Source organism: Pongo pygmaeus, chromosome 12 (assembly GCF_028885625.2).
Source record: "Pongo pygmaeus isolate AG05252 chromosome 12, NHGRI_mPonPyg2-v2.0_pri, whole genome shotgun sequence".
Lineage (NCBI taxonomy): Eukaryota > Metazoa > Chordata > Mammalia > Primates > Hominidae > Pongo > Pongo pygmaeus.
The window spans coordinates 38,894,376-38,912,506 of record NC_072385.2 but is presented as its reverse complement, the minus strand read 5'-3'; the positions used below and the strand labels follow the sequence as shown (position 1 = coordinate 38,912,506).

The following is an 18,131-nucleotide window of genomic DNA, read 5'->3' as shown; positions in this document are numbered from 1 at the left end:
AGTAATTCCTTGATATCATCAACTACACAGTAAGTGTTTAAATTTCTATTTATCCCAAACATCAATTTTATTTTGTGGTTTTTCTAAACTGAGATCTGAATAAGGTTCACAAATTTTTGATAGGTTGATAAGTCTTCTAGTCTCTTTTAACATATAAATACACCTTCCATCTTTTTCTTTTCTCTTGTGATTTTGTTGTTGCTGTTGTTGAAGAAATTGCGTGGTTATCTTGAGGAATTTCCTGCCATCTGGATTTACCAGCTTATATCCTCAAGGTATATGGTTTAACATTCTCATATATATATATATGTAGTTTTGTTGCCCAGGCAGGAGTGCAGTGGCTTGATGTCGGCTCACTGCAACCTCCGCCTCCTGGGTTCAAGCGATTCTCCTGCTTCAGCTTCCCAAGTAGCTGGGATTACAGGCATCCGCCACCTCGCCTGGCTAATTTTTTGTATTTTTAGTAGAGACGGGGTTTCACCATGTTGGCCTGGCTTGTCTTGAACTCCTGACCTCAGGTGATCCACCCGCCTCGGCTTCCCAAAGTGCAGGGATCACAGGTCTGAGTCACCGTGCCAGCGCATCCTCTATTATATTAATATATTCTGTAAATTGGTAGTTGGATCTAAAAAAGCAGTTCTCAGTTCTTGGTCTTGGGACCACTTTACTCTCTTAAAAATTATTGAGGACTGCTGTGTCTTTTGGAAATAGGTAACTTGTTTGATCTTAAGGGCTCATAGCTGGAGGAGAACTTGCCTCAGGATGAATGGTGCCTTGAGTCTTACCTATATCTGGTTCAGATGCACCTCTTTCAAAATAAATGGGAAAATGACAGAACTATTTTACCTCACAGGCTGTACAAAAACAGGGACAGGCTGGTTTGGCCTCTGGACCCCACTTTGCAGACTTTCAGTCTAGATTATTATTAATGCCTTGGGTGTTTGAAAGATGGAAACATTCTAATTGTTATTGAAGATATTGCAGGTCCTAGCTGCTGTACTTCTAAAAAGAGAAGCCCTCCTTAACTATTTAGTAATCTGATGATACAATCTGACAGATTACACATCACTCTTATGTTGTTAGCATGTAATCTTGTCTAGTCTCCTACTCAATAATATGTGTATTGCCTTAGCATATATCACTTCAGTATAATACTGGTTATAGAATCTGTGCTCCAAAAGTACACTGTCTGTGGTATCTAGATAGTCCTTCACTTTTGGATGCTTTAGGTTTACAGAGTACTAAATTAGAGTTGAGGTGTCACTTTGTGACTTGGACTAGTGATTGTTTTCCCTTGCTCTCGGGCTGCCGCCTTCTTTTTTTTTTTAGGAGACAGAGTCTTACTCTCCTCAAGGCTGGAGTGTGTGCAGTGGATCGATCATAGCTCACTGTAAACCTTGAACTCCTGGGCTCAAGGGGTCCTTCTGCCTCAGCCTCCCAAAATGCTGGGATTACAGGTGTGAGCCACAGTGCCTGGGCTGCCCTCCTACTCTTTAAGAGGATTTTGTTTTTGTATTATGAGCCCCTCTGGTTAGGATGGCATCTGCACTTCTTGGAAGTCCACTGGAATGGTGATAACTTCCCACTCATATTAAGTGATCCCTGTTCATTGGCTGATTGGCATTCCATCATTAATGTTTGGGTCATTTATAGCTAAACCAGCAGAGCCTAGCGGATCATTCTCTAGCAAGCCTGTCTAATTTGAGTGATCTTTTTTTTTTTTTTTTAAAGACAACGGTATAAATAGTTTTATGTTAAATATCATACAGACTTTGAAATGTTCAATGAAAGATAGAAGGAAGATAATCTCTAAAGGGCAAAGTAAGTTGGTTATGGAGACTTCTATAAAGCACCTGTAAATCATTTGAGTGTCAATACTGTGCATATTTTATAATGGAGAATAAAATTTCCTTAATGATGCTTGTGTTTGAAGTATAATGTTTTGCTTTTCAGTAATGGTCTCCCTGACTATAATTGTGTCTATAACTTTGTTACGGAAAAAATGAAATGGCTAATAGATAAGAGTTCTGATTTCATTATAAGGTAAGAAGAAGGGTTGATGGAGTTCATTGGCGGAGTTGTGGTTTGAGGTTGTTTAATGTAAATTTTGAATAAAGGTTTTACCTTGCTCTTTGGATTACAAAGGTACAGTTAGATTTTGACTTCAACACAAAACTGGTGTGCTTCCACACTTACTGATAGTGTTGTTAAACTTTTAAGTTGCTGGGAAATAAGCCAAATCCTGTTGTGGATTGGGTGGTGGATGGTCAGGCAGGACATCCTTAGGGATTGCCCTGCTGTACCCTTCATCACCAAGGGATGGTGTAGGGCAGAGGTGGAATTGATGAGGTTGAGGGTGTCTTTCTCTTCAAACCCTTAGAACATGATGCTTAGTGTCTCCGGCATAGGTCAGTTTGCTAACTGCTGGCTCCAAGAGGCTGGACACTCTCTTGGGCGGGGTAGTTCTCTCGTAGCTGGGCCCACAACACAGATGCAGAAAGAGACAGGTAAAAATGACAGGTGCTAAGCCCATAATTAGCCAAGAGGGACCGTTGGCAGTTTGACTTATGTCTTCTATCCAGTTGAGATTTGTTCTTTGAGTGTCCTAGAAGCTAAAGCATAGGAATATAGGTTAAAATTTAGCCTGGTTCCTCAGGCTTGTGTTGAACGCCTCTTTCTGTTATTCTAATGGGAAGTTTCAGAACAAAACAATTATTCATTCTCCACTTTCAAATTTTCTCCTTGATAGAGTGTGTGGAGGAAATGGTGCCCAAAATACCAGAGTTTAAGGTCATTGCCTACATTAGAATATATCGGTTCTCTTGGGTTTTACTGGATTGCTGTCAGAATACTTCTTTCTTTAGAATACAATACGGACTTTGTCATATTGAAGCATGTTTTAGGGGATATATAGTAGTCTTAATTAGAATCTGGAGATGGAGTAATTCATCCGTCAAATGAGCAGCCTTTTGTTTTAGGAGTGTGGGTAGTGATATTTTTGCAATAGCATGAAACCTTTGTAAACATGGCTAGAGACTGGTTTCTCTTTTTAAAAATGGGTTCAAGAAAGTAGGAGCTTTGTGACTAGCCCCATGAAATCTGGAAAGCTGTGTTCGCACTTAGCCCATTTCAGGTCATTGAATGTATTTACGTGACTGAGGATAATGATGAAAAAATGTGGTTAAAGATTTTAAAATGATAGGTATCTAGGACACTAGGTTACCTGGTTAATAAGATGGATGAGAATTACAATGATATAACTTTGAGGTGGGTGTAAGGGTAATTTCTGAAACAATTTTAACAATGTTTGGGTTTTTTTTTTTTTTTTCAATGCTGGCTAACCCACATCAGGAAATGAGAACTTTTTTGTCTTTTGGGCATTTGCCAGATCTATACAAAGCATGAAACATCTGCAGATGTCTGTTTAATGCAATTTCTTTATACTTCGTAATGGAATGTTTTATCCCTAAGCATGTGGTATATACTGTATGAAATGTACTTTGTTTTAGACCTGAGTTTTCCGGTGCTTGTCAGGTGCTTTCTCTTTGGGAGTGGTATTCGTGATGACAGAGGACATTGGTGAAGTGTAGAATGTGATGCTTAATTTTAATACAGAACTGTCTATTGAGTTTGATGAAAAACAAAACAAGTTCCAGCAATTCCTCAAAATTTCAGAGGTCTGTTCCCTGCTCCCCCCACCAGCCCCCCTGGCAGAGGGTCATTTTGGGACCGTGAGAACAGACAAAAACCACATCTCTGATAATTTACTCATTCATTTAGAATGCTTTCTATGACGGAAGTTACGGCGATAGGTTTTGGAATGTGGAGGGTGATGGGAACTCCAAGGATATAAGGCATGGGAACTCCAAGAATATAAGGCTTGGGAACTTTTTAGAAATGAAGTTTTGTTTTGCACTGTCATGCTTTCCAGGATAAAGCATTACTGGAGATTAGCTGAACAAATGAGATGAAAGCCAAAGTACGCAGTTGGATGTTTTAGATAAATTTTGATAAGACGTTACTTTCTAAGAATATAGCACTTTTCTACAAAAAGCTACTTACGCTTTTTGAGATACTTAAAAATCTCATGCTCATGGGACAGTGCATTGCATATAGTAGCTACTCAGTAAATACTTGTCAAATGAATAAATAATGATGCACAGTATATTTTATTTGGTATATATGGCTTTTTGTTTGGTTTAGTAAAGTATATTTGTGGGTAGTTGCTAATAAGTAACCTTTCAGTTGACTTGACGTTAAATTAGACATGGATTATTTCAATAATACTGTATAAGTACAGTGTTCAGTGTTTTCTTTTTTTTTTTTTTTGGAGACGCAGTCTCGCTCTGTTGCCCAGGCTGGAGTGTAGTGGCGTGATCTCGGCTCACTGCAACCTCTGCCTCCCAGGTTCAAGCGATTCTCCTGCCTTGCCCTCCCTAGTGGCTGGGACTACGGGCGTGTACCACCATGCCCAGCTAATTTTTGTGTTTTTAGTAGAGACAGGGTTTCCCCATGTTGGCCAGGATGGTAAGTACAGTGTTTGCTTTCTCCATTAGGAGGCAATGCAGGAACAAGTTACTTGATATGGGAAGAGGCTATATTTTAGATAAATGAAGCTTCCAGATTACTGGGTTAAATTTTTTAGCTGAAACATTAATTTTTTTCTTATGAATTTCCTCAACTTTCCATATTAATATATAGCTTCAGTACCATTAATCAGAATTCCAAGTGGAATTCTTTTGGTAAAATGGACAGAATTATTATGAAGTTTGTTGAGAGGAATAAACAGGCAAGAATAGCAAAAAGCTAGTTATTAAGAAGAAAGACAAATGGATAAAACCTGTTAGTAAAATAATTTGTCAGTATGTGTCAAGTTTAAAATGATTTATAACTTGTAATTCGTAATTTCTACTTTTGTTAATCAAATCTAAGAATGTGTGGAGAAAACTGGGTGTGAGTAGATTTTGGCAGCATTATTTATACTAGCAGAAAGTTTGAAACTATGTAGATAATAAAAGGATCACTTAAAATGCCTGATGATACCCTAGAGTTTAGTGAAATTATATAATATTTATCATATTTATTAAAGCTTTGTAATATTTTAATGTCATGACATATTATTATTAAGAAAAACAGGATGTGAAACTATAATATGGTATGATTAGTACTTTATAATGTTTAAACATAAAATGACTAGGAAAAATACAAAGTGTTTTTTTTAAAAAATAAACAGCTGGCCGGGCGCGGTGGCTCACCCCTGTAATCCCAGCACTTTGGGAAGTTGAGGTAAGAGGATCACGAGGTCAGGAGATCGAGACCATCCTGGCTAACACGGTGAAACCCCATCTCTACTATAAATACAAAAAAAAATTAGCCGGGCGTGGTGGCAGGCGCCTGTAGTCCCAGCTACTCAGGAGGCTGAGGCAGGAGAATAGTGTGAACCCGGGAGGCAGAGCTTGCAGTGATCCAAGATCATGCCATTGCACTCCAGCCTGGGTGACAGAGCGAGACTCCATCTCAAAAAAATAATAATAATTAAAAAATAAAGGCCGGGCACAGTGGCTCACGCCTGTAATCCCAGCACTTTGGGAGGCTGAGGCGGGCGGATCACAAAGTCAGGAGATCGAGACCATCCTGGCTAACACAGTGAAACCCCGTCTCTACTAAAAATACAAAAAATTAGTCGGGCGTGGTGGCGGGTGCCTGTAGTCCCAGCTACTCGGGAGGCTGAGGCAGGGAAATGGTGTGAACCCGGGAGGCGGAGCTTGCAGTGAGCTGAGATTGTGCCACTGCACTCCAGTCTGGGTGGCAGAGTGAGAGACTGTCTCAAAAAAAAACAAAACAAAACAAAAAAACAAACAAAAAACAGCTTTAGGCCAGGTGCAGTGGCTCATGCGTGTAATCCCAGCACTTTGGGAGGCCGAGGCGGGAGGATCGCTTGAGGCCAGAAGTTTGAGACCAGCCTGGGCAACATAGTAAGACCACATCTCTACAAAAAAAAATTGTTTTCTAATTTAGCTGGGCGTGGTGGCACATACTTGTAGTCCCAGCTAATTGGGAGGCTGAGGTACGAGGATCACTTGAGCCCAGAAGTTGGGTGCAGTGAGCTGTGATTGCACCACTGCACTCCAGCCTGGGCAACAGAGCAAGAGCCTACCTCAAGAAACAAAAACCCACACACAGCTTCGTTGAAGTATAATTTAAATACTATAAAATTCACTTGTTGCAAGTGTATAAGGCTTTTATGTATTTATACAGTTGCACAACCATTACAACAATGCTATTTGAGAATATTTTCATCACTCCAAAGTTCACTCATACTATATATATAAAAATATATATTTTATATATAATAGATTTTATTTATAATATAAATATATAACGAATGTATTATGTATTATATATTTATATATAACTGTATATTTTGTATTTATATATTTAACTATAATATAATTATATAGTTAAGTATATATAGTATATATAATATATAGTTAACTCTCTCTATATACATACACACGCACACACACACACACACACACACACTCACACTCTAGAGACCTCTGTAATTCTCACAAATCCTGGACGTTCAGATTGAAAATGATCTGAGGCATGGTTCCTCCATATATATATATATATATACATATATATATATAGACACGCGCATAAATATATACATACATATATACATATCTACACATACACATATACATTATGTATATATGTAGTATATGTGTAGATATGTATATGTATATACATATACACATATATATACACAGAGTGTATATGTGTATATGTGTATGTAGATATGTGTATATACGTATGTATATGTATATATGTGTGTGTGTATGTGTGTATGTATGTATATATAGAGAGAGGAACCATGCCTTAGATCATTTTCAATCTGAACCTCCAGGATTTGTGAGAATTACAGCGGTCTCTAGTGTGTGTATATGTGTGTGTGTGTGTGTGTGTATATATATATGTATATATAGAGAGTTAACTATATATTATATATACTATATATACTTAACTATATATATTATAGTTAAATATATAAATATAAAATATAGTTATATATAAATATATAATACATAATACATTAGTTATATATACTATATATACTATATATACTTAACTATAATTGTATATAGTTAAATATATAAATATAAAATATACAGTTAAATATATTAATATATAATATATAATACATTACAGTTATATATAATGTATAAATAAAATATATAAATATATCATATATATTTATATATATACACTATGAGTGAACTTTGGGGCATATATATATTTGGGGGGTGTGTGTGTGTGTATATATATGTGTGTGTGTGTGTGTGTATTTTTTTTTTTTTTTTTTTTTGGAGACAGGGTGTTGCTCTGTCGGCCATACTGCATGATCACCACTCACTGCAGCCTTGACCTCCCAGGCTGAAGCAGTCCTCCCAAGTAGCTGGGACTACAGGCATGTGCCACCATGACAAGCTAATTTTTATATTTTATTGTAGAGATGAGGTTGCACCGTGTTGCCCAGGCTAGTCTGGAACTCCTGGACTCAAGCAATCCTTTCAGCTTGGCCTCCCAAAGTGCTGGAATTACAGACATGAGCCACTGTGCCTAGTCCAATTTAACTATAAACACCAGAAGTTTCTTCAGTACTTACGTTTCTGAGGCATAGAGATAGATTGGGGAAAATGAAGGATATTCATCTGAGAATCCTTTGTCACGGCCATATCCAGTGAAAAATAAATGAAGTTTAATCAGGAAGGCTCTGAAGAAGGTGAGAAATCACTGTGGGCAGTGATGGGATGTTAAAGAGAAAAGCATAAAAAGAGTCATAATTCATGTGGGCCTCCTCCTTACATAAGAGGATATGCTGCCACTTTCTAGCATGGTCTCCTGTGCTCTCTCCTGGACACAATTTGTAGGGTTTGATTTTGAATATATGTGCTATCAAACATCTGTCATACTATCTCAAGTGTTGCATAAGACCCATTCCAACTCTTCACTCCTTCTTACTCACATGTTCGTTTCTTGTTATGTTTGTGGACTCTTAACAGAAAAACTTTCAGGGACTAAAATTGGCCATGGCCAATGCCAGAAAACATTTTTTTCTCTTAAAGTTTAAATAAAAGGCTGTGCTCTGAAACATGAGATGCATGTGCTTAAAGAGCACTGTAATACACATGAAAATAGTTCTGGTGTCAAACTTGAAATTGTTCAAAACTGAAGCAGGTAAAAGGTGGCATGACAAACACTGGGCTTCCTAGACTTTTAAGTATTAAATATGACTTGAAACTGACTTTATTCACATACTTTGTACAGTGGAGCATTACCCACTGTGTTTGGTGGTTATAGTTAGCGTGAAGTGACACAAGTGACATGCTTGTTCCAGTGGGTCGGAAGCCCCAGACCTTCACAAGGCATTGACCCTTTTTTCTCTGAAGTTTTTGGTGTCCCAGAATAACATCTAAGATATACCCAGGTACCTATACTTACTCCTTTAGCTATTCTATCTTTTAAGGTATGTTGCACTCAAACATAGTTGTTTTTTGAGAATACCTGAATGACAAACACACCTGAGAAATTCCTGCCCTTTAAAAATTCTCAAAGTCACTTTTTCTCTGCCTCAGATAGAAGGGATCTATAAATAACTGATTAGAAACAGTACAAAATTCAAGTTTCTCCTGGTTGGGTTCAAAACCAGGAGATATAGGGTTCAAAACCAGGAGATATAATATGGGGGCTGGTGGCTGGATGCAGTGGCTGACGCCTATAATCCCAATACTTTGGGAGGCCAAGGCAGGCGGATCACTTGAGGTCAGAAGTTCAAGACCAGTCTGGCCAACGTGGTGAAACCCCATCTCTACTAAAAATACAAAAATTAGCTGGACGTGGTGGCAGGTGCCTGTAATCCCACCTACTCAGGAGGCTGAGGCAGGAGAATCGCTGGAACCCAAGAGGCAGAGGTTAGAGTGAGCCAAGATTGTACCACTGCACTTCAGACTGGGCAACAGAGCGAGACTCTGGGGAAAAAAAAGTTATTTTTCTAGGAGAAAATCTGCTTTGGTTGGTTCAACAGTAAGAACTGACTTTGCCAGTTAAGCTATGGTAGATATGTTCACTAAATTGGATGAACTAAATCTATAGCCATAATTTGAGGAAACTGAGTTGACAACTGATACATTAAAAATGGATATCATTAAAAATGGATTTTGATAATCAGACAGTGTATGACTTTTGGCATAGAACTTGTAAGGAGCTCAAAGACTCAAGGGGAGACATTACTATAACATTTCTCACAAGTTAGTAATGTGAAAAAGGCTTCTTAGCATTTCTATTTTTTTTAAAAAAAAGCAATACCCAAAATAGAAAATAGACCTGGAATTAATATTGAACCTGAGTCTTCTAGTGGAAAGCCATATTGATGCATGAGATACATGAAATAATTGTGGGAAGAAAGGGCAGCCCTACTCATTTCACCATCACTAAGATGTGATTTTCAAGTAAACATAGTATAAAAAAAGAATATTTATGTCTTGCTTGTCCTATACCAATCATTCTAATGATAATACAGAAGAAAATAAATGTTAACCTTTACAGCCTTATGGATTCAGAAAGCACATTTTAAAATTTCATGTTATATGTATTTTTTAATTGCAGAAAAGTATGATAGGGTGATCAGTTAAAGACAAGTACAAAAAATATACTAGGATAAAATTGGAGCACATAAAATGAAAACAGTTCAAGAAATGAAAGATGTAAAAATCTTGGCTGTTAAAAGAATGTTTTTTAATGGATTTTGGTCATTTTAAAATGTGCTAGGGCTGAGCATACTGGCTCACGCCTGTGGTCCCAGTGCTTTGAGAGAATGAGGTAGGAGGATTGCTTTGGGCCAGGAGTCCATGAACTAGCCTAGGCAACATAGTAAGACTCCCATTTAAAAAAATAATAAAATACAATGTGCTAGAATATTTGCCCTTTGTAAATATTTGAGGTTACAGTGAGAATTACAGATATCAACCTGAAAAATGTGGGAGGAGAGTTGTATGTATGTGCATATTTTCTGGAGGGAGAGGTGATCCATAGCTTTCGTCAGATTCATTAAAGGCAGGGTATTTGAGCCAGAAAACAATTCAGCACAGTCAGAGGCCAGGTCACCAGTCCCTGTAGGTGTACTGTTCACTCTAGCCTCTACTTATTGCGTATGTCTTTTCTGTACCAACATGTAGATGTATGGATGGTGCAAAAGAGTATCTGCTTTTTAAAATCCCAGTAGAGTTATAAATTCTTAGAGTAGAACTCTTAGTTTAGAAACATCTTTCCTGTATATCTTCATCAAATAATTATATTTCTCCTGTGATTGTTTCGTGTTTGTAAGTTGGTGGTACCCTCTCTTTCAGTTTGAAGGAAGAAAGTACTGTGAACATGACTTTCAGATGCTCTTTGCCCCTTGCTGTCATCAGTGTGGTAAGTTTTACTGCTAAATGTCAAGTAAAAAGTAAGTTTCCGGCCAGGCGTGGTGGCTCACACCTGTAATCCTAGCACTTTGGGAGGCGGAGGGAGGAGGATCACCTGAGGTCAGGAATTCGAGACCAGCCTGGGCAACATAGGGAAACCTGTCTCTACTAAAAATACAAAAATTAGCTGGGCATGGTGGCAGGTGCTGGTAATCCCAGTTATTCAAGAGGCTGAGGCAGGAGAATCGCTTGAACCCAGGGGGCAGAGGTTGCAGTGAGCTGAGATTGCACCACTTCACTCCAGCCTGGGCGACAGAGCAAAACTCCATCTTAGGGGGAAAAAAAGTAAGTTTCCAAATTACTTCAGTTGTTTCACACTGGTGAAGTATCGATGGTAAAAATGGTTTTTAGTGCTCATTATGAATAACTGTTGGATACTTCATCACTTCTCTTCCCTATTGTTAATATATAACAAGCTGGAGGAGTATCAAAACCTAGAGATAATTGATTTTTAAGGACATTTAAGGTAGAGGTGTTTGGGGATGAACTAGGACTCCTATCGGGTGGCGTTTGGTAGTGTTCTTTTCCTGTGTTAACACAACCTTTATCTACTTGCTTTTGGTTTTGCCAGGAAAGAGGCAGGGAAGACATCAGTGAGGTGCTTCAGATGCTTAGGGATGCTTAAGCGTTGCTTGCACGGTGCATAAGTGATGGACTTGCTTGCATGTTGGCCACTTCACTGGTTGCTAATACCTCTGCCAGGTTTCCAGAGATTGAAGAAACTGGGTAGAATGTTCTAAAGGTTTAATGAAAGAATAAATTAAGTATGGGTTATAAGAAACTGTGCTGTAGATTTCAGTTGTCTATGTTGACAATGACCAGAAATAACCAAAAGGAGCCTAGTAGCTCATTTGGAAAGGAAAGCTAGATTCAGAGATGACACAAAACAGCCCAAAAACGTGGCTGCTGAATCAAAAACAAAAATTCAGATGAAATAAAAACTTTTTTTCTAATGTGCTTACTCTGGTAGACACATAAATAAAAAGTTCTTCTACTGGCCAGGTGTGGTGGCTCACGCCTATAATCCTAGCACTTTGGAAGGCCAAGACGGGCGGATCACCTGAGGTTGGGAATTCGACCAACATGGAGAAACCCCATCTCTACTGAAAATACAAAATTAGCCGGGCGTGGTGGCAGGTGCCTGTAATCCCAGCTACTTGGGAGGCTGAGGCAGGAGAATCGCTTGAGCCCGGGAGGCAGAGGTTGCAGTGAGCCGAGATGGCGCCATTGCACTCCAGCCTGGACAACAAGAGTGAAACTGTCTCAAAAAAAAAAAAAGTTCTTCTATTGAGAAAGGCTTCAACGGTTTTTTTCCTCACTGTTTTTCCTTAATTGCTGTCTCAGTAAATAAAGTGCCATGCTTGTTACCTAGGATGTTACTTAGTAACATCCTTTGTGTGTTGCTTTCCCACAGGTGAATTCATCATTGGCCGAGTTATCAAAGCCATGAATAACAGCTGGCATCCCGAGTGCTTCCGCTGTGACCTCTGCCAGGAAGTTCTGGCAGATATCGGGTTTGTCAAGAATGCTGGGAGGTAGGTGGATTTTCATCCTTGTCAGATGTGGGTGGATAATGTGACTGTGACAAGATCATGTGTATTCTCCATGTGGGATGTAAGGCAGTTCTGTAGGACACTGAATTGAGGGCATGGGAACTCAGACACTGCAGTGTGTTCACTGAGTGCTGCTGCTGGGAGTGGACCCTTGTGTTGCAGTTCACAGGGCATAACTGCTCCATGCATGGCTGAACTACCAATGGGGGATGTACCTAGATGGAGTTTCTTAAAAATCAGTCAGATATTAGGGTTGGAACACATTTTTCATGTAGCTTGATTCTGCTCTGTTAAGCACAGGAGTGATTTTTTTAAGAAATGGTTTGTTTTATTTCTTTTCAGAGATAAGGGAAGCATATTTCTTTTTAACCATTAGAAAGAACCTAAAATTTTAAATTTAAGTTTTGGCTCTGTTTAGACACCTGTGTCGCCCCTGTCATAATTGTGAGAAAGCCAGAGGCCTTGGGAAATACATCTGCCAGAAATGCCATGCTATCATCGATGAGCAGCCTCTGATATTCAAGAATGACCCCTACCATCCAGACCATTTCAACTGCGCCAACTGCGGGTACTGGAATTGTTTCTTTTTGATTACACAAGCAGTGGGAATGAAAGATTACATTTATCTATATTTCTGTTACTCTAGCAAACCAAATTGTTTTTCTCCAATTTTTAGTCTAGAAAATTTTAAACCTATAGAAGAGTCAAGAGAATGATATAATGAAACCTGTGTACCCTTAATTTCGTTTCACCAGTTACCATTCTGCCATGCTTGTGTGCATACAGTCCACATACTTGTTTCACCCTCCTATGTATGTGTGCACGTGTGCCTGTATACACATACCTCTAAAATTTCTCATGACTCCCAGTATACGTCTCCTAGAATGAGGGCATTTTCCTATGGAACCACGATACTTTTTGTAAATTTTTTTTTTTGCTTGAGACAGGGTCTCGCTCTATTGCCCAGGCTGAAGTGCAGTGGGCAATCATAGCTCACTGCATCCTCACCCTCCTGGGCTCAAGCAGTCCTCCCACTTCAGCCTCCAGAGTAGCTGGGACCACAGGCACACACCACCCTTCCTAATTTTTTGTACAGATGAAGCCTTGCTGTGTTGCCCAGGCTGGTCTCAAACTCCTGGGCTCAAGCAATCTACTCATCTCGGCCTCCCAAAGTGCTGGGACTATAGGCATGAGCCACTGCACCTGGCCAGAACCACAATACTCTTATTATGCCTAAGAAAATTAGCAATAATATTATAATATGAACTATCAGTCCATATTAAAAATATTCCCAGTAGCCCCAGAAATATTTGTCATCACTATGTTTTTCCAATCGAAGGGCTAAAAACAAAAAAAGGTCTTACGTCTGTACATGCATACCTTTTACAGTTGTAATAATTAGGTATTATCTTAAAAGATGTTATATTTATTTAATTTGGCTTGGTTTATATCTAAAAGAAATATATTTAATTTTTTGTCTTCAATAAGTGATGATAAATTGTTAGGCTATGAATTCTTCTCAGTTTGCTGCCTAGTATAAAAATTTAGTGGATAAAGATTCTTGGCCGGGCGCGGTGGCTCATGACTGTAATCCCAGCACTTTGGGAGGCCGAGGTGGGCAGATCACGAGGTCAGGAGATCAAGACCATCTTGGCTGACACGGTGAAACCCCGTCTCTACTAAAAAATACAAAAAAAATTAGCCGGGCACAGTGGCGGGCGCCTGTAGTCCCAGCTACTTGGGAGGCTGAGGCAGGAGAATGGCAGGAACCCGGGAGGCGGAGCTTGCAGTGAGCTGAGATTGCGCCACTGCACTCCAGCCTGGGAGACAGAGCGAGACTCCGTCTCAAAAAAAAATAAAAAAAAATTCTTTACTGTAGTTAATGTGAACTTACTTGCTAAATTATAGTAGGGATGGAGAAGAAACAGTAGGCCAAATATTAAGAAAACAGTTTGGACCAGGTGCAGTGGCTCACGCCTGTAATCCCAGCACTTTGGGAGGCCGAGGCGGGTGGATCACGAGGTCAGGAGATCGAGACCATCCTGGCTAACATGGTGAAACCCCATCTCTACTAAAAATAAAAAAATTAGCTGGGCGTGGTGGTGGGCGCCTGTAGTCCCAGCTACTCGGGAGGCTGAGGCAGGAGAATGGCGTGAACCCGGGAGGCGGAGCTTGCAATGAGCATGGGTCGCGCCACTGCACTCCAGCCTGGGCAACAAAGCAAGACTCGTCTCAAAAAAAAAAAAGAAAGAAAACAGTTTGGTTGTATAAGTTCAGCCATCTCATCTTTTGTGATTGAATTATCAGTTTGTGCTTTATCTCATTTTCTTGCCTATCCTTCCTCTTGGGGATTCACCTCCGTCCACTTTTCATTAGCATCTCTCCTAGAGAATTACATAAAAGGGCTGAAATTCAAACAAGTCCATTTGACTAATTGGGACCATCTCTGACCAAATGTTTATTGATGCAGGAGACTGAAAATAATATTTAATTTGAGTATTTGGAGAAGGAAAATTCTGGGCATTTTGTTGTTTATGAAAATAAACCTATTAACCTATAACTCTTTTCAACAGCTTGTGACAATTTAAATAATTGTTAGTAAATGGAACTAGTCTCCCAACTTCTCAGTTTGCTTGGAAAGGTTGTGTCTTAGTCTATTTTATGCGCCTGTAACAGAATACCACAAACTGGGTAATTTGTAACCAACAGAAGTTTATTTGGCTCATGGTTCTGGAGGCTGGGAAGTCCAAGATCAAGGGGCTGGCATCTGGTGAGGACCTTCTTCTGCATCATTACATAGCAGAGGGCATCACATGGTGGGCGAAGAGGAGGAAGGAAGGAAGAGAAGGAAGGAGGCTGAACTCATCCTTTTATAAGGAACCCACCCCTCAGTAACAGCATTAATCCATCTGTGAGGGCAGAGCCTTTGTGATGTAATCACCCCTTAGAGGTCCTACCTCCCAACACCTCTGCATTGGGGATCATGAACTTTGGGGACACAGTCACACCATAGTAGGTAGTATTACTGAGTCTACCCTCAGCACTGTGATTATTCCCTGTAGCTTTTAAAGGAAGACAAGTGGACTAAAATGTAATGTGATAGTATAAGAAGGAAATGATGAATATGACTGGTGTGGTAGTATGTATCTGACCTAGTCTTGCATCTTATCCTTTTAAGATACAGATGTTTTGGTAGGAGTCTGAAACCTGTTCGGGCCTATTAATTCAGGTTATTCTGAGCACCTCTAAAGGGGAAAAAAGAAATTTGAAGGGATTGTCATGGTAGTGTCTTTAAAAACCTTCTAAAAAGTGTGCTAGCCCCATCGGTTGGCCGTTTTTCTCTCAGTATTAAGCTGGGTGTCTTTCTCACGGACAGGAAGGAGCTGACTGCCGATGCACGGGAGCTGAAAGGGGAGCTATACTGCCTGCCATGCCATGATAAAATGGGGGTCCCCATCTGTGGCGCTTGCCGACGGCCCATCGAAGGGCGCGTGGTGAACGCCATGGGCAAGCAGTGGCATGTGGAGGTGAGTTCTAAATGGCAAAGGGTAATCAATCCTTTCAAATCTCCATGATTAAGGGGTAACCAATACTTTCAAATCTCCATGATTCAGGGGTAACCAGTACTTTCAAATCTTCATGATTCAGGTGTCCTGGCAAGATTAGGAGACTCTAAACATGGACATTTTAAAGACAATTGACTTTGCTGACAGCCAAGGATATAGAATGTACACTGCTTTTATGAATGTCTCAGTAATGATACAGGATGTGCACTTTTGCTCCTAAAGCCTTCTTGAAGCAGGAAGTGCCATGGTCTGTATCCAGCAGCAGCTCCTTCTTTATAGGTGCTACTGAGATGCTCACCTCTATTCTCTTTTTGGGCTGTTATAATAGGCTATGTCTTAAAGTAACCTTCAAAGACAGACACCTGAATTACAACTGCAGCAGTATTATATTATGGGGCCACCTATGGCCAAATGAAATGACTGTCTCAAACTTCCCTTCATCTTCTCTGAAAATAGGTTAACTTTGGTGTTTACTTTATTAGATATAAAATATGGCAATTCAGAAATGACCTATAGCAATTTTTTTCCAGCATTTTGTTTGTGCCAAGTGTGAGAAACCCTTTCTCGGACATCGCCATTATGAGAGGAAAGGCCTGGCGTATTGTGAAACTCACTATAACCAGGTATTGACCTTAGTCACTGGATGCTAGATAGACTTTTATGAACCTAAGCTTATCAGTAGTTTAGCTACAAGGAAATCTCTTGGAAGATGTACATTGTTCAATAGAGATTTGTTTTTAACTTTTTATTTGGGAAATAATTTCAGATTCAGAAGCTAACTATAAAATATACAAAGAATACCTGTATGCCTTTCATTCAAGTCCACAGTTTGCTTTATCATTTCCCGCGCTCAGTCTTCCTGTGTAAAACATACTTACATAAATATTATATACAAGTACGATGGCTGTTTCTAAAGCATTTGCCAATAAGTTCATCATACTCCTTTACCCCTATATTTCCAAAGAATATGGGACTCTCTAACATAATTGTAGTTATCAATATTGATACCGTACTTTAACCCATTTATTCTAGTTTTGTCGCTTGAGTCAATAATATCCTCACAGCATTTTTTCCACTCCCAGACTGGACCCAGCCTAGGGCTGTGATGTTTCTTTAGCCTTCTTAAATCTGGAGAGTTTCCAGAGCCTTTTAAAATTTTTGATGACATTGGCATTTTGGAGGGATGCAGAGGGCCCCCTACCCCATTTTAATAGACTACTTTCCACTTGGGTTCACCTGGTGCTTCTCTGTGCTTAGATGAGGTTATACACAGCAGGTTGCAGCCCCATACAGTGGCAGGGCATCCTCTCAGAACCTTGCCCCTGGAGCATTTTGTACCTCTCCTGCACTGGTGATCTCCCAGGCATGGTGCTGGCTGATAACATCACTGTGAATTACAATTTCCTTCCCTCCTTTGTAAGAAAGAAGCAATCTGTGGGCAATCATTTTATGACCATGGAAATGTCCTGTTCCTCATCAACCCGCCCTAGATTTAGCACCCCTTGATGATTCTTGTCTCTGTGCCAGCTGCAGACGACGCTTCTCCAGCCCCATGCCCTCCACCCATAGTCCGGTCCTCAGCGCTCTGCCTGAGCAAGAGCCCACCTCCTCTCCCGTCTGTAGGTTTATTCATTTGTCTATTTCTTATCCATATGGACTCACAGATTTCTGTATTTTGCATCACTTATTTGGGTGTTCAAACTGTCATCCGGAAAGTTTTTCTTTTAATTGATGAGAGTGAATTACTTTCATTGTAAGAAGTAAAAACTTGTCAAAGAACTTTTACTGATTTTCTCTAGTAGTGATAAACCCTCAATTTAGATAGCCAGCTATTTTGAAATGTTCAGTGTTCTAAAAATTCTAACACATCTTGAACTTTGACCACCTTTTTTTATTTTCAGCTATTTGGTGATGTTTGTTTCCACTGCAATCGTGTTCTAGAAGGTGATGGTGAGTATCTGTGTGAGTTTTAGATTGGTACCACTTTGACACAAAAACACATGGGTAATGTGGAAATTCAGGTTGGTGATTGCTGTGGTTTGGAATGTGATCGTTATCAGTTACTTTTTCTCTGTCTTTGGCGTATTTTCCAAGTAATCTGTAGCAGTAAGATGACAATATCAAAGAGTTGGATTTGTTACTAATTAATGACACTACTTTCGGCTCAGAGAGACTGGGTGATTGTAGGGCATCTGCAAAGATTTCCCAAAGGTGGTGATGGCTGCACTGGGGTTTGAAAGACATGGAAGCAGCTTTCCAGAGGGAGAAAGGGGAAAGGGCGGAGGGCGGGGCAGGGGGGTGAGTGGGCTTTTTAGGCAAAGAGACCCACCTGTAAGAAGAGCCTGGTGTGATAAGAGAATGGTGAGAATTCCCATTTAGTTGAGGTTAAGCTCTGGTGTGAGAGTTGAAGTTGGAGATGGGTGGCTAACATGGACCTATGTCTAGCACAGCACCTGACATGGCAGAGGCAGTCAATAAATATC

At 39.8% G+C, this 18,131-nt stretch overlaps 1 protein-coding gene across 10 annotated transcripts in view; it reads left to right on the top strand.

Annotated features, from left to right (window-relative positions):
* LOC129028448 (E3 SUMO-protein ligase RanBP2-like) overlaps positions 1 to 18,131 on the top strand; it is a 121,563-nt gene that overhangs the window by 10,490 nt on the left and 92,942 nt on the right. For all 10 annotated transcript variants that reach the window (XM_054474249.2, XM_063648513.1, XM_063648511.1 and 7 more), the window contains exons 2-7: positions 10,413 to 10,479; positions 11,944 to 12,064; positions 12,501 to 12,650; positions 15,459 to 15,609; positions 16,179 to 16,271; positions 17,550 to 17,598. In XM_054474249.2, coding sequence (XP_054330224.2) covers positions 10,449 to 10,479; positions 11,944 to 12,064; positions 12,501 to 12,650; positions 15,459 to 15,609; positions 16,179 to 16,271; positions 17,550 to 17,598 — 595 coding nt within the window. In that variant the 5' untranslated portion in view covers positions 10,413 to 10,448. The remainder of the gene's footprint in view (positions 1 to 10,412; positions 10,480 to 11,943; positions 12,065 to 12,500; positions 12,651 to 15,458; positions 15,610 to 16,178; positions 16,272 to 17,549; positions 17,599 to 18,131) is intronic.